General features: G+C 35.2%; 1 protein-coding gene across 4 annotated transcripts in view; it reads right to left on the bottom strand.

The window, feature by feature from the left end:
• Positions 1-16575, bottom strand: part of Dmd (dystrophin) — a 2293239-nt gene that overhangs the window by 1289985 nt on the left and 986679 nt on the right. For all 4 annotated transcript variants that reach the window (XM_029473189.1, XM_021152893.1, XM_029473188.1 and 1 more), the window contains exon 30: positions 11067-11228. In XM_029473189.1, coding sequence (XP_029329049.1) covers positions 11067-11228 — 162 coding nt within the window. The remainder of the gene's footprint in view (positions 1-11066; positions 11229-16575) is intronic.

The raw sequence follows: 16575 nt of genomic DNA, 5'->3' as shown, positions 1-16575 counted from the left end.
GTTCCACCTATAGGGTTACAGACCCCTTCAGCTCCTTGGGTGCTTTCTCTAGCTTCTCCATTGGGGGCCCTGTGTTCTATCTTACAGATGACTGTGTGCATCCACTTCTGTATTTGCCAGGCACTGGCATAGCCTCATACAAGACAGCTATACCAGGGTCCCTTCATCAAAATATTTCTGGCATATGCAATAGTGTCTGGGTTTGGTGGCTGATTATGGGATGGATCCCAGGGTGGGGTATTCTCTGGATAGTCTATCCTTTCATCTTAGATCCAAACTTTTTCTCTGTAACTCCTTTCATGAGTATTTTGTTCCCTATTCTAAGGAAGAGTGAAGTATCCACCCATTGGTCTTCCCTCTTCTTGATTTTCTTGTGTTTTGCAAATTGTAAATGCCGGGCTACTATACCCAGCAAAACTCTCAATATTTTATTTTAAATTATAGAAAATGTGAGAACTTTGTGATACCACAAGAAGATCAAATCTTTACATTGCAGCCACTGAAGGAAAATACAATAAAACAGGTATACAAAATATCTTCTGATAACTAATTTCACATTTGTCAAATAAGCTATACAATTTCTATGTTATATAAATGATAGAAAAAATTTAAACTTATCAATATGCAACCCAAAATGTAATGTCTATCTGCCACCAAGGGATGTGAAGGACCAATTACCATGGCAGAGGAAGATTGGGAATTTTTAACACAGTCCAATTCATTTTAGAGAGTTTGATTTTTTTTTTTTTTAATTTGAGACAGGGTTTCTCTGTGTAGCCCTGGCTGTCCTGGAACTCACTCAGTAGAACAGGCTGACCTCGAACTCAGAAATCCACCTGTCTCTGCCTCCCAAGTGCTGGGATTAAAGGCAAGCACCACCACTGCCCAGTGAGAGATTGAATTATTTGTATGCACATCAAATAATTAGTCCACTGAAAAAAATAAATCTTCATATTCTTTAAAATGTCACAGCAGTAAAAAAATTAAATGGACATTATAATGCATGAAGTGAGATGTAACAGTACATAGGACTTAAAGCTAAGTTTTCTCTTATTTGGCACTTTTCTAAAGAGATGAGAGTTTAAATTTTACAGATTGTTTAAGTATATTTGTATAAAAAACAAACTCAGTGGCTAAATAATGTACATTAAATATAAAGATGTTTCTGCTCTAGAAAGTCTCAAACTGTAATTGTATATAATAAAATAATATATTTTATAAATTATAATGAAATGATTAAACATTTTTAGTTGATTCTACCTCAGCAAGGTTGTAAGATACATGATATGTTTATCTAATAAATTTACAAATTAATTGAACATATTTTAAATTCAGGTAAAATATGTACCTTATTTATACTATATTTTACGTTCTACTCTATAAAAATAATCTTCTTAGACCATGTCATTAAAAAATATCATTTTAAAGAATGATATAGTTAAACCTAATGGGATTACTTAAATAATGCATTCATTTATTTTCTTTTTCATGCTTTCTTTTTTATTTTATTTTTTATTAGATAGTTTATTTACATTTCAAATGTTATCACTTTTCCTAGTTTCACCTCTGAAACCCCCCTATCTCCTCTCCCCTTCCCCTGCTCACCAACCCACCTATTCCTGCTTTCTGTCCCTGGCATTCCCCTATACTGGGGCATGAAACCTTCACAGGAGCAAGAGCTTCTCCTCCCATTGATGACTGACTAGGCCATCCTCTGCTACACATGCAGCTAGAACCATAAATTCTACCATGTGTTTTCTTTGTTTGGTGGTTTAGTCCCATGGAGCTCTGGGGGGTACTGGTTAGTTCATATTGTTGTTCCTCCTATGGGGCTGCAAACACCTTCAGCTCATTGGGTAATTTCTCTAGCTCCTTCATTGGGGACCCTGTGCTCCATCCAATGGATGGCTTTGAGCATCCACTTTTCTATTTGTCAGGTACTGGCAGAGTCTCTCAGGAGACAGCTATATCAGGCTCTTGTCAGCAAGCTCTTGTTGTCATCCACAATAGTGTCTGGTTTTGGTGGTTATTTATGGGATGGATTCCCAGGTGGGGCAGATCATTACAGACTAAGAGTGATCTTCAATAACAACATAAATAATAGAAAGCCAACTTACATGTGGAAGCTGAATAACACTGTACTCAATAATAACTTGGTCAAGGAAGAAATTAAGAAAGAAATTAAGACTTTTTAAAGTTTAAAATGAAGCCACAACACACCCAAACTTATGTGACACAATGAAAGCAGTCCTAAGAAGAAAACCATAGCTCTGAGTGCCTTCAAAAATAATGCATTCAAATAGAGACTTTCATTATAACATAAGTTTATTATTTAAAATGTCTAAAATAACATAAACATTGCATGGCTTTTTTGAGGCTATGTTCAGGTCATTAAAGAAAAATCATTTGGGATGGAGGACAAAATGTGAATAAGAATGTCTTCCATATTTGTAACAAATTTATAAATTCTTTAGAAAAAATTTGAAGGTTTTACAGCTGGAAGCAGCCTTCAGAAGAAGATGTAGAACTTTCAGCTCCTCCTGTACCATGCCTGCCTGGATGCTGCCATGCTCCTACCTTGATGACAAAGGACTGAACCTCTGAAACTGTAAGCTAGTCCCAATTAAATGTTGCCCTCATAAGGCTTGCCTTGTTCATGGTATTTCTTCATAGCACTAAACCCTAAGATGCTAAGGAACGAAATAAATTATTTTATTTAAGAAATCAATTATCATGTTTCTGTTCTGTGGCTTTTTTAGTGAATTTAATTTGACAGTTTTAGTTGTATAATTGATTCACTGAAATATTTAAGTTTTATATTTTATTTGACTCAATTTAAGATGCCTATGGCACTAGGCAGTTGAAACATTTCAAATGGTGATTGGTTGCAGTTGCACTATTCAAAACAAAATATATAGAACAACTTTTGCTATTTTATCATCTAAATGGCTGTTTGTTTCCATAATCATATATCACTAAATACTAGGAAACATATTTTCCCCTATAATGTGTATGCAAATGTTATTTTCTTCTAATAATGCTAGATAATTGATAAGTAGAAATAACAATTTAAGTTGGGTGCTTTCTGAATGTAAATGTGGAAAAATATATTCATTTTTATATGCTTTTATGTGCAATAAAATATAACTGTCAGAAGATTGTCACATGATGTGTATTCTCATATAGACATTTAAAAAAAAAACTCAGGACTCTCAATTCAAACTGAAGAAAAAGAATGATGTATTTAGAACTCCTATTTAGTAGTAGAACTAGTAGTGCACCACATGGTGGAGACAGATACTCACAGATCTCCTAGATCAGCATCTCTCAGAAATGATTAGCTACCACATAAATATTATACATGTTTTTTTTTTCTGTTTCTCACTGCTAGATTGTAACAAGAATGTGATTTCTCACAGGGAACACAAAGCCTACCCATCTTTAAATTAGTATTGAGCTATGAACTACATTTAAGGAAATGTATTTCAGTTTTTTCTGCACACTATAAAATTCAAAGCCATTCACACCACAAAAACAAACTAAGAAAATATAATTTTACAGTCTTTTTATCTAACTCCTGTGTCATAAACACTGCTTAAATTCTTTTCTTTAATTAGTTTGTATTTATCTCTATTTAAATTTATTTAATTTTTCTTCTCTCATATATTATATCCTGACCGCATTTTCACCTCATCTACTCCTCCCAGTTATGCACACCCCCAACCATAGCTCCTTTGTTTCCCTTCACAAAAGAGCAGGCCTCACAGGGATATCAACTAAATAGTGAATTACAAGATATAAGACTAGGCACTTAACCTCATAGTATGTCTGGAACAGGCCACCCAATAGGAGGCAAAGGGTCCCAAAAAAGCAGAAAAAAAGTGTCAGAGACACCTCCCACTCCCACAGTTAAGAGTCCCATGTAGCCTCCCCCAGCCTGAAGCAGGCTGGTATAGACCTTGTAGCCACTGAGGTGGGGCCACCTGCGGTGCAGCTTTCTGACTTTGCTGCTGGCTTCTTTTGATGTGTCAACTGCCCTGCTCTTCTTTGAGATCCTGCTGCCTGCTGAGACACCTTTGAGACAATCTATGCTGCACTGGTGATTTCAGGCTGGCTCTGGGCACCAAGGATGGACTGTCGGGGGATGGGCCTTCCCCCTTTATAAGCACATTCTCTTTGTAAACTCGAGAGCCTTGATCAGAGAAAATTTGTCTTGGCCTCATCATTCTTTTCTCGCAGTCTAGTCCCTCTCTCTCTTTCAGCCCCAGCCTGCCTTCCAGGAATACCCAGTTCATGTAGGCCGCGGGCAGCTTAGAACTACAGATTGGCGCCTGAACCAGGGACCAAGAAACGACGGGAAACACTGAGGGACTACTGTCTTATGTGGAGCTCCACGAGAAGGGAAAAATAAGAAGATCGTATGGGACACAGTGAGCAACAGGTATTTATGCTAGAACTGGTTTTAAACTTAATTTTTTAAAGTGTTGCTGGAGGTGCGATAAGATACAGGCTAAGTTGGAACAGTGCTGACCCAGCGCTGATTCCACTTAGGGTTTGGCAGCGAAATATGGGACTAGAAGCTTCAAAACAGGCCATTGTCTGCAGTCAAGAACTGCATTAGGCAAGAGGAGTAGGGCTTAAAATAATAAATAAAATAAAATAAAATAAAATAAAATAAAATAAAATAAAGGAAAATGGATTTCAGAAATCTCCAAGGGACACAGGGAAATCCCGAGACATCTGGCCTTCTCTCTGGTCCTACAGGAGAAGTTCTCTACCCTCTTTGTATTGTCTATGTTTGGTGCACTAATCCATCCACGTGTCAATTCATGTATACTTTTGTCTCGTTGTCTAAGTGACTGAATGTTCTGTGTTTCTTGTTGGAAAATAAAAATGGCTAAAACTTTATCTGCTGATTCAGCAAAGCCTGAGTGTGGCCCACACTTTAGCCAAGAATCAAGCACAACAGGGGAGCCACTGCTGAAAAACTGTTTTTAAAGAAAAGGAGTCTGCAACCTCTTAGTTCTAAGGCAAAAAAGCTGATACTTGGTTTTTTTTTTTCCTAGAAAATTCTCTGCAATTGTGATTATTGTGTTTAGCAAATGACAAAGTGCTTTTTATCATATAATTATAGCTAGAAAGGTAAAATTCTTTGATTGGTCTAAATTTATAAGATTTGTGTAGCCACTTAATTTGTTTTTTTACTGGTCTTAAAGGTATAATATGCTCTACATGTCTTCATCATAGAATATTAGCTTATAAGTTATTGGGTATGATTTAAAAGGTGTAACATTGGTAGCAGCAATTTAACTGCTTTAAATTGATAACTCAGGGTTGGAGTCTTTCAAACATGTGGCATAAAGCAGGCCAAGAAAACTAGGCCTCTTAAGGATATTTCTAGTTGAGATAATATTTGGTGTGATTCTTATCCTAAAAAGTAGACTTAGAGATAAGATTTAAAACCATGTCTCTTTAATGTAGCATTAAAATTTGCACTGTCATGCATTCATAGGTATAAATTGGTAGCCAAATTTTGTAACATGATAGTGATGTTTCTAATATTGATTTTAAAGATGATAAATTGTTTTAAAATTGGGTTTTGGGTTTTGCTTTTCCAAAGTTGTAGTTATAGTCTAATATTGCAAAAGAAACTTAGAATTTCTAAAATCTGTCCTCAAGGCAAAAGGAACAGAGCTCAGAGCAGCCTCACAGAAGCTTGTGTGACTTTCTTTTGTTTTGCAAATGGTGCTGAAGGAAGTCCTTGAAACTTGCCTCTCCCTGCCTTCTGGGGAATCTTTTAGCTATACTACTTTGTTGCAGATCTATACAGATGTTGTTCTAAAAAAAGTTCAAATTCAAAGTATATAAAAGGTCAATCAGGCTGTAGAACTTATAAAGGCATTACAATCTGGCTTGCCTACTTCATATAAAATTATTAGAGATTGAAAAGTTTGTTTTTTCCTTTGCATCCTGATAATTGTAAAGGGTTTGCATCTAGTGGACTGCTGATCACTGGAAAATTTCTGCCTATAGGTATGACTAATATAGCTTTACATTATGTAAGAAAAAATTTTTATTGTCTCTGCTTCTATACAAGAAGCTAAGAGTTTGAATCTTTCAGTGTATATTGTTTCCTAAGTGGAAAGTATTTTATTAGCTAATGCCTCTAAAGGGAAGTTTACTTCAAATCTTTGCTCTCACACAATGAGCTTTAAAGTTCTGGGGAGAAGCTGCTGTTCCAGAAAAGATTCAGAGGCAATATCTTTTTAATATTTAGGATTTTAGTTATACTAGAAAATTGTGGTACAGAAAATCTAAGAACGAAAATATGACTTGCTTCAAAATTTTATTTTCAAAAGCTTCCAGGAGATGTTAATTGGCTAAGACCTCACCTTAAGGTCTTAAAGTGATTTAAACCTTTGTTGAATGTCATCTTGAGAGACACAAATTAACTAGTAAAAAAATGAAAGGCTTTCTAGAAAATAAAGGAAGCTTTTATAATTGTTATCAATTATAATCAATGGTAATTAAATATTAGCTGCTTATTTTAGTTATGGTTATTAAATGTGCCCACAGCAATTCTTTGGCAAGAGAAAACATTAATGCAAAATCATCTTTCTTCACCTCAAAGTAAAGTTTTAACATCCTATTAGGGCTGCTGTGGTGCTAATAAAGAATTGTAAGATAAATTCATATATTTTAGAAAAAACTATAACAAAAATTTATGTCTTAAAAACCTGACAAAGTGTCTGTTCCTTGTTCCAAACAGTAATTAAGTTGGTATTGTAGAATATTGATATTTGGCTTATTGCCTAACATCATTTTAAATAAAATTGATAATCATTATCCTAAAGATAAGTTAAAAATTGTTTTTATGCGTGCTTTTGTATCTTCTATAAATTCATTCATGCATGCATCCCATTTACTGTGTTTAAAAACAGCCCTTCTATGGGAGAAAAGCATATGTGAATTGGATCACACACTTATTCTTTTGAGTTTCCTCCTACTTCAGCTCAGATAATTAAATTGTGTGCTGTAGATAGTGTTTTAAAATGTTGAATAATTAAGCTTTAATTTGTATATTTAGCAATATATATCTCAGAGCTTATAATGGCTTAAAATTGTTCATCCCTCAGATACTATAAATTCTCAAATTTGAAATGGTTTATGCATATACAACTCATAAGAAAAAATGCTGTTCCTTTTAGAAGACTGTTTTTGGACATTTAAGAATTTGTCCTAGATTGCCTGGACAAGACCTTAAGGCACTGCCATGCTAGATTTATATCTCAGGCAGATTATGGGCCTTACAAAAAATAATTGGCCATATAATCTCATTCTTTATATAATCAAAACAATAATGGCTTAAGAAAATATTTTGGTATTTTTAGAGAATGTGCATGTCAAATTGTAAAAAATTTGTTCTTAGTGCCCTCAGATTCTATCTGTTTCCACATAATGGTGTTAATTCTTGAGAACTTATACTTAATCAATTGCTGCAAATGGATACTCATATTTCTGATTAATAAATAAATTATGCACATGTAACTATTAATACCTCTTCAAGCGATTTCTTTTTGCTTCTCTACATATGGGAGAGGCCTCTATAAATGTAATTGATCATTGTTTAAAAGCTTTTAATGCTATGGGATTGCCTAAACTCATTAAGACAGATAATGGGCCATCCTATACTGGCAACAATTTTACTTCATTTTTTAAGGAATTTGGTATCAAACATGCAACTGGAATTCCTTATAACCCCATGGGACAAGAAATTGTTGAATGTGCTCATCGCACTCTGAAAAATTGACTTTTAAAAACAAAACAGGGGCAGTTATACCACCCCCCCCCCCAGGTCACCAAAAGCACATCTTGCTTTTGTCTTCTTTGTTTTAAATTTTTTTGCAAACTGATGTTAAAGGTCATTCTGCAGCAGATCGCCACTGGCATCCAGTTATTTCTAGTTCTTATGCCATGGATAAATGGTGGGACCCATTAACTAATACATGGAATGGTCCAGACCCCTTTTGAATCTGGGGAAGAGGTTCTGTCTGTGTTTTTTCATAAAAAGAAGACAGCGCGCCATGGCTGCCTGAAAGACTGGTTCATCAAGTGGACACAGATCCTGAATCTTCTAGTAAGTATGATTCTAACCTTGATGGCTAACAATACTTTTTAGCTGAAAAAGGTAATTTGGAGCACAGCCTCCACTCTCAGAGAATTTTCAGCTTATCTGCTAATGCTTAAAGCCACCTCCCTCACATCACTAGGTCAGAGTCTGAGCTTGATTGTTGCTAATTTGCAACTGAATAAAGTACCTGGACTTCCCCAAAGAAGCATTTATCCTGTTGTTTTTTTCAACTATATCAACTTTGGTTTTCAAGCAGGTCAGTCTCTCCTTACAGCCTAATTTCAGAAAGCATTCAGCCTTGCCTCCAGCAAGTGCAGGTGGCAGAAATTCATCAATATGAAGAAGCATATTTAGTATATACTGTGGCTTTGGTCTGATTTGGGAATAAGATGTGCTCTAAGGGCTGGTCAGCCAATGACGGGCAACCAGATTTTGGAACTATATCAGTCTAAGACAGAGGTACATGCCAAGAGGCAGTGGTTTTGTTAATAATACACCACGGAGCCATGTTTGTGTAAAATAAACACAAACAAGCTGCATGAATGCTCCTTGATAGATAAGAATGGTTCGGGAAAATCTGAGTCCCAAGCCAGGCATGGCTGTCAGCCACCATAACTCCCAGGCAGGACTATGGAGCATAAATAAATTTTATGTCTCGCTCCAGCTATTTTTATTATACAATCAGAGGGGAATTGTAGCCTCCCCCAGCCTGAAGCGGGCTTGTGCAGACCTTGTTGCCACTGAAGTGGGGCCACTTGTGGTACAGCTTTCTGACTTGGTTGGCTCCTTTTGATGTGTCAACTGCCCTGCTCTTCTCTGAGATCCTGCTGCCTGCTGAGACACCTTTGAGACAATCTATGCTGCACGGTATCTTTGGGCTGGCTCTGGGCACCAAGGATGGACTGGAAGGGGTGGGGATGGGCCTTCCCCCTTTATAATCACAGTCTCTTAGTAAACTCGAGGGCCTTGATCAGAGAAAATTTGTCTTGGCTTCATTCTTTTCTCACCATCTAGTATCTCTCTCTTTCAGCCCCAGCCTGCCTTCCAGGAATGCCCGGTTCATGTAGGCCGTGGGCCGGCCTACTACTATATAGTCCCACAAGAACACACTGCTATACAATTTAAATCCTTATTTCTCAGACAGCTTCTGTACTCTTCAACTCTGTCTTCAACAGAAGCTTCAGCTGGAATGTTTGGAAATGCAACCCTTCAACTAATTCTATTGCTTGATAACTTTATTACAGAAAACTCTTTACTGTGGGAAAAAAAAAAAACAGGTTCAACTAAATAAATGCTCAACAGTTCTCAGATGTTATGTATTCTTTAATGTTCCATATTTTCATATTATAATATAGGGAAGTCAGTGTGAAATAAGTATTATTTGTTTATTTTAAATAGAATACAGAGTCACATACCACTCTCTTCTCAAACAGGCAAAATATATTTTCTTAAAAACTCACTTTTTACCTAAGCCAATAAAAACATTAGTCTGTCTTCATTGTGCTACACACACACACACACACACACACACACACACACACACACACACAAACACAGCCTAACTCCAACTATAATAGCTTCTGTGTGAGTCAAGTTTGGATAGTCACGTGAATGGTAAATACTACAGAACATGATTAGATTTTCATAAGGTTATTTTCTTAGTGTATGTGGAGCAGTGATTATTTGGTATTATCCCCATTTCCATTATAGTATTTATTGTTCTTGTGCAAAGTCTGATTTTGTCACCAAAATGCTCTACATTAAATTTGTTCTTCATCTGTTGTAATAGTGTGCATTTCATCAGGAATACATTCTTCTAGAATTTGTCATATTATGCAAAATTCATATGATCTGTCCCAAGTTCAGAAGTACTTCATTTGTTAAATGTAGAAAATATGGTGAACTACTAAATGCTAATATATGTGCTAGTACACTGAGTAACAAATTGTGATTCAATGAAGCATAATGGCATTTGTAGCCATGATATACAATTCCTATATTTTACACAGCTATCTGATTTTTAAAGTGAAATGATTTCCAAATCTGTATAAATAAGATAGAAAAGGAACAGTGGGATTTATCCATCATTTTCTAATACCCTCACATCATTCTATGGAGATTTTAATTATACTTAGTTGTTAGCTTTATATGTGTATGTAGGCTTTTAAAAGTACATATTTGCCATCCCTAGAACATTAGTTAAAAAGAATAAATAGTAATATGCTTGTGATTTTACATGCATTTACATGTAACTTAAAAACAGAAATTTGCTGTTTAAAATATCATATGAAATATGTTAGGGCATGGAATTTATTTACTTAACTCCAACTTATACAGGATTAATTTCTACTTTCATTATTATTCTCAGAAAATGTAATTAGAAACACTTCATAATTTGGATTCAAAGAAGGAGGGTATATGAGTTTATGCACATGAACACATCTATTATGATCAATAGCAACAGGGTGAATATTTATTTCTACCTGTATTGTTAGCTACTTGTAGCACAATATAAAGACAGAAACATATTATAGAGCTAATATCAATCATATCAAGCATGAGTTGCTTGTAAATGATTGATAGTAATATTTAAGAAGATAATAAATTATTTCTGTGTAATAAAAATTACTATGTTTTCATTTTTATCTAGACTGAGTATTGAAACCTTTGTGAACAATAGATGTTAGCTCTCTTGGGTTTCCATGGCTCTATTTGAAATTGGTGCACTGCATAATTCAGACAAAAAAATCTTAGAATTACAATATAGAATTATTTAAGAAGTAATTTCCAAATAGTTCAATGAATAAATTAACGGAAACTTCTTCACAATTAGTTACATAATACTTAAATAGGAAAACCAACAGAACCCCACTGAAGTTGAAATATTAAAAAATATAACAAAAACAAATGCCCATTCCCAGTTTGGATGACTTGCCTGGGCTTCCTGAGGCATTTGAGCTGCATCCACCTTGTCAGTGATATAAGCTGCCAACTGCTTGTCAATGAATTCAAGCGACTCCTGAATTAAGTGCAAGGATTTTTCAATTTCCTGGGCAGACTGGATACTCTGTTCAAGCAACTTTTGTTTCCTCACAGCCTAAATAGAAGAATAAATGAGAGTGAATTATTTAAATATTTGTACTTAATGCATTCTCTACAATTTCTGTCACACAGTCCGTGAAGAATCTACACTCTTCCACAGTCACCTTTTTGTAAGACAAATTGCGTAGCTTTCGAGCACTCATTCAGCTTTGCTTATATAAATAAAAGGAAAAAAAAAAAAAACACTTGGTACACTGAACAGAGGTGTCTGCACAAAAAAGTCACAGTATCATCCACATCAAAGGGAGAAGCTGGAAGAAAACATTAGCAAAATCATCTCAGTTGTTGCAATCTGTTGTTCTGTTCTCAGGCTGAATGTTCCTCCTGATCTCATTATAGTTCAAGAGATTTGGTTTACTTAGAATAGGGTCACCGTCATCACAATCCAATTCAAGACAGATAATCCACTTCCACTGGCGAGACACATAAGCAATCTGTTCAGAATCGGCTCCTTTCGAAAAGAAAAATTTAGATAACCATCTGTTTAAGGATTTATTTTGAATATAATATTTACCCCACTTTGTAAAATTATTTCCCCTCTACTTTTCTTCATAATTTGGATTATGGAAATATTACAGTTGAATATATACTACTATTAGAGTAGAAATATATTAACTAAACTTATCATAGCTAAAATTACTCATGATACTATAAATATTGTTAGGGTAATTTAATATTTTTCAAATATTAATAGCATTCTAAAGAGACTGCAAATTCTACTTCCAAGGATCTAATGACCTTAAAGGAATCTTTCTCAAGGTAAAGAATGAATCCAAAAACTTATTTAAAATTCTTAAGTCATCCATCACATAAAGGCATAGGTATGAAATCTGCTCCCCAGAGGTTGCCCTCCTATTTCAAAATGTTCTTGTTAAATATTATACTTATTTAAACAAACATATGCATACACATACACACATATATATGAAAAACATTTGATATGCTATTATTATTTTACAAGTGAATGTAGAGCACACTAATACTATTCTGGAAAATGGGAAAAGGAATTGAAGTCCTATATGAATACCTCTTCCTACTCTTGATATTTTCTAGAATCTGGTAAATATTACTCTAATGTTCCCTATAAATTTTTGAAAATATTATTATTTTACTCCCTTTAAATTATTCAGACTTCATTATAGAAAGGTATGGCTTCAAATTTAATTTTAATAAACATAAATCATATATTATTTGTAAATCATATTTAAACCTCATTACAATATCTGACCTTCTTTTCCTTTTCTAATAACAAAACTATGTATATATATATAGTATGTTATTTGGATATTTGTTTGTGGTATGGAATACTTAAATTGATCTAGTTAACATATTAGTTTTCTTTTATTTCCTGTTCTCATAGTTTCTATTATTTTTAATTTGTGTTGATATTCCACATTGTAGTTTCCATTAATTTTGCATATTTACACTGGATACTAGCTCTAATAAGGGTCTTTGCTGAATATCAGTTTCTAGAACAATACTAGAAGCTTTGTTCATGACTAAATGAATGGTGTAAGACGTAATTTATTTAATGGAGAAAACTGAAAATTTAAGCTGCCAAAAAGGGAAGTATAATAGAAATAGACACCAAAATGTAACAACCTATTATAGATGCTAAATTTGAAGAATAACTCTTCCTAAACATATTTTTAAGTATATAAATAGGGTGGAACATTATATAAAACAACCTTCAATCTATGTCCATTGAAACATTCTAAGATTGATGACTGAGACCTTGCTCTAAACTCCAATTAAAATGCTTCTTTTTATTTCAATCCAAACAACAAACAAATTGCTTTCCATATTGATTCAGATAACAGTGCTCAAATTTATAAGAGTCTTCTTTTGCTGTATTATAGGAAAGACTGTAACATAAAAAGAGTTCCTCCAGACAACTGGATCTCTAACTAATGACACAATGTCAGCATTGTGACAGGTGGCTACAGAAGCCTTCCAATCATAGTAGGAAGTAATTGTGTGATCAGTCATTGTTTAAATGTGGTCCTTTCTCTGATGAAAGGCAAAACCAACATACTAATCAGTAGACATTTGTAGAATGTTAATGTAATTGGAAAGGATGTAATGCAGTAGAATTGTGAATCATACCACTGGCCTCAAATTTATGCTCCTAAACCTAATTTTGCATTTCATTCTTAAGATTAAATGGGCTGCATGACAAAAAATAGCCTAGAAGATGATGGCAAAAGATCTAAGGTGGGTTGTTTCTTAGCCTAACCTGACAGACAGCCAATCAAAGAGTGATTACATGGATTGCTTGATTATCTCAGGCAGTAAAAGACTTGATGTCAGTCCAAGCTTTGAACCAGTCATTGCATAAGCTGGTTTCTATTTCTAAACATCTTATTAGGTAGACCCCAATAGGATGCCAGCCTGTGACTTTGCAGGGACACTTTGACACACTTGACCTGCTGAATGGATTTAGAAACTCCCAAACCATAATCAGGTATGTCTTTTGATCTCAAAGCAATGCCTGTTATTCTCAAATGCTATTACTTACATTTAGCTAATCCACTCAGCAATTATAAGAATCAAAGAGATGAACAGAAATAGCATATATTAGGGTAGTTATAAAAGCAATGTGAGGGTGAAAAAAAATCCTAGGAATGGCTCCCTGGAAATGAAGACATTTTGCTCTATTTTTCTTTTTAAATGAAAGAAGGTGCAAAAGAAAAGAAGACAATACTTTTAAAACTACTATTATTTTAATATGTTCTCCAGTATGACCTAAAATATATAAAATATAAATGCTTTCAAAATAAATTTTTAATGATTTAGTTTTGCTACAAAATAACTGATTATTGCTCATATTCTCATGTAGTTCTCTTTTGTGTAACAGTTTAACACACACATAAAAATACCTTTAGACTAAATAGGTAAGAAAAAATCACTGGGCAGAAAGTTGCGGGAGGAGGAGGAATGAGAGAGAGGAGAGGGGTGTGAATATGGTAATAATAATTTTGTATAAAATTCTTTTTTTTATATATGTGAGTATATTGTCACTGTCTTCAGACACACCAGAAGAGGACATCAGATCCCATTACAGATGGTTGTGGTTATTACATGTGGTTGCTGGGAATTGAACTCAGGACCTTTGGAAGAACAGTCAGTGCTCTTAACCACTGAGCCATCTCTCCAGCCCCCTTAAAATTCTTAAAGAATAAGAAACTTGGGAGGAATGAATTCATTGTGTCAAATCACTAGGAATTGGAATGAAATATATTTGAAATATGACTATATATTCCAAAACAGAGAAAATACATTCCAAAAGGAAAATAGGTTTAATAGCATTAAATAAAACATTATTTTTAAAGAAATGGTACATTTTAATGGCATTTATTAGACTCAACATAAAAATATGTAATATTTATCTTTTAATAGAAGATAAATAAGCTTATAGCTAAAAAATGAATTTGGAATGTTAATATTTTCATCACTAAAGTAGTTTATTTTGGGGATATTATAATTTTTATCTGCTAACAGTAAATATTCTCATGACTACATTATTTATTTTGAAAATCATATCTTAAATATTAAGTTATATATATTAGTCCCTAATATGAAAGAAGAATGTAATTATAGCATGAGCAGGTGATGTATTACTAGGGGATATATATTTTAAACCATACCTAGAAAGCAGAAAATTAAATCTAAACTGCATGTCTTAAATAATATGAAAACAATTCTTCCTTAAAACTCCCTATTAAACACTGCCCTGCTTTCATTTGTTGCATTGCACATGAATTATATTCACTATTTACAGAGAGAGAGAGAGAGAGAGAGAGAGAGAGAGAGATGTGGGAAGCCGTAATAACATTTGCCGTCACTAGATGGCGCTAAAGCTCCATTGTGCGCATGTGCAGGAGCAAAGGCCCGCCAAAGTCACCAATCCACTTCCCAAGACACAAGTCCATCCCCTGGGGCATTAACCAATCCCTGGGGTGTATGAGACCTTGGGTGATGCTACCAGCCGTAGTTAAGACACGTCACTTCAGGGGGTATTTAAGCCTCACACATTTCTTAGCCTTCTTTGTTCTACCTCACGATTATGAATAAAGTGTAACCATGGAAAGGTCTTGTGTTCTGTGCATGTTTTTCGTGGGCGAGAAACAAAAGTGCAGGACATATTGGTGCCGAAACCAGGGAAAAACGCCTAACCATCGCACGGGGAACCCCCCCCCCCCCCATCAAGCGGGGAAGACCAGAACCATGGTAGAAGGTAAGCTCCAAGAGACATGCTTGGCTTTAATCCCTCTAATCCCTCCCCTTAAGGCGGCAGTGAAAGCTTTTGTTCTTGTCCTGGCTGTGTTAACCCTATACCTCCCGGTTCTTTCCTACACTCACCAGAGGTGGTTCTGAATTTTGACTGCTGCTAGGCATGGTCAGACGGACGTATATGAGCCGCGGTGCTTGTCCTGTACTTAAGCCTCTCCTGTATATAAAGGAGCAGTATGGGAACTTCACATTCTGTGATCACAGCGCTGCAGTCTGTCTTAAAGCAGTGTGAAATAAAAATCTCTACAAGAACCTTACAGACATTCATCAGAGAGATTGACCGTATAGCACCTTGGTATGCGTGCTCAGGGTCATTAACCCCTACGTCTTGGGAGAAATTAAGGGGAGACTTAGTTAAGAAACAACAGAATGGGAAATTAAAGATAGGGACCATGGCATTATGGAAACTGGTGAAATCGTGCGTGGAGGATGAGAGGTGTCGTCCAGATATAATAACAGGACAAGGGATATTAGAAGAATTACAAGACAGTATGCCAGAAATGGAGCGGGACCATAGGTAAGAGCTCAACAAAGGAAACGTGCACGTGAAAAGCAAAGCCCTTCCAAAGACCTTGGATCCGAGGAAGTGAAAGATTTGGGAATAAATTCCCAGAGAGAGAAAAAAGATAAGGAGAAAGTTCAGGAAAGGAAAAGCCTTTATCCGGTAAAGGAACTAGAGGCTTTGAAGCTTGATAGTTTAAAAACAGATGAGCTTAGCTCCTCTGAGGAAGAGGAGTTAGAATATGAGGCAGCTCACTATAAAAAAGAAAGATACCATCCAGATGAAAGGCGAGTGAAGAAATCAGAGAAAAAATTAAAAGTTACTGGGNACACAGAGCAGGCCACCTCTAGGCCTTCTGGTCTCAATGCTCCTCCACCTTATGTGGAGAATTTTTCTGATTCTTTCCTCTCTAGGGAGGAAAAGAAAAAACTATATCAGGCATTTCCTGTCTTTGAAGTTGCTGATGGAGGGCGCGTACATGCACCTGTGGAGTATATTCAGATAAAAGAACTTGCTGAGTCTGTACGTAATTACGGAGTTAGTGCCA

Source organism: Mus caroli, chromosome X (assembly GCF_900094665.2).
Source record: "Mus caroli chromosome X, CAROLI_EIJ_v1.1, whole genome shotgun sequence".
Lineage (NCBI taxonomy): Eukaryota > Metazoa > Chordata > Mammalia > Rodentia > Muridae > Mus > Mus caroli.
The sequence above is the reverse complement of the archived record's forward strand: the minus strand, read 5'-3'. Positions and strand labels throughout refer to the sequence as shown.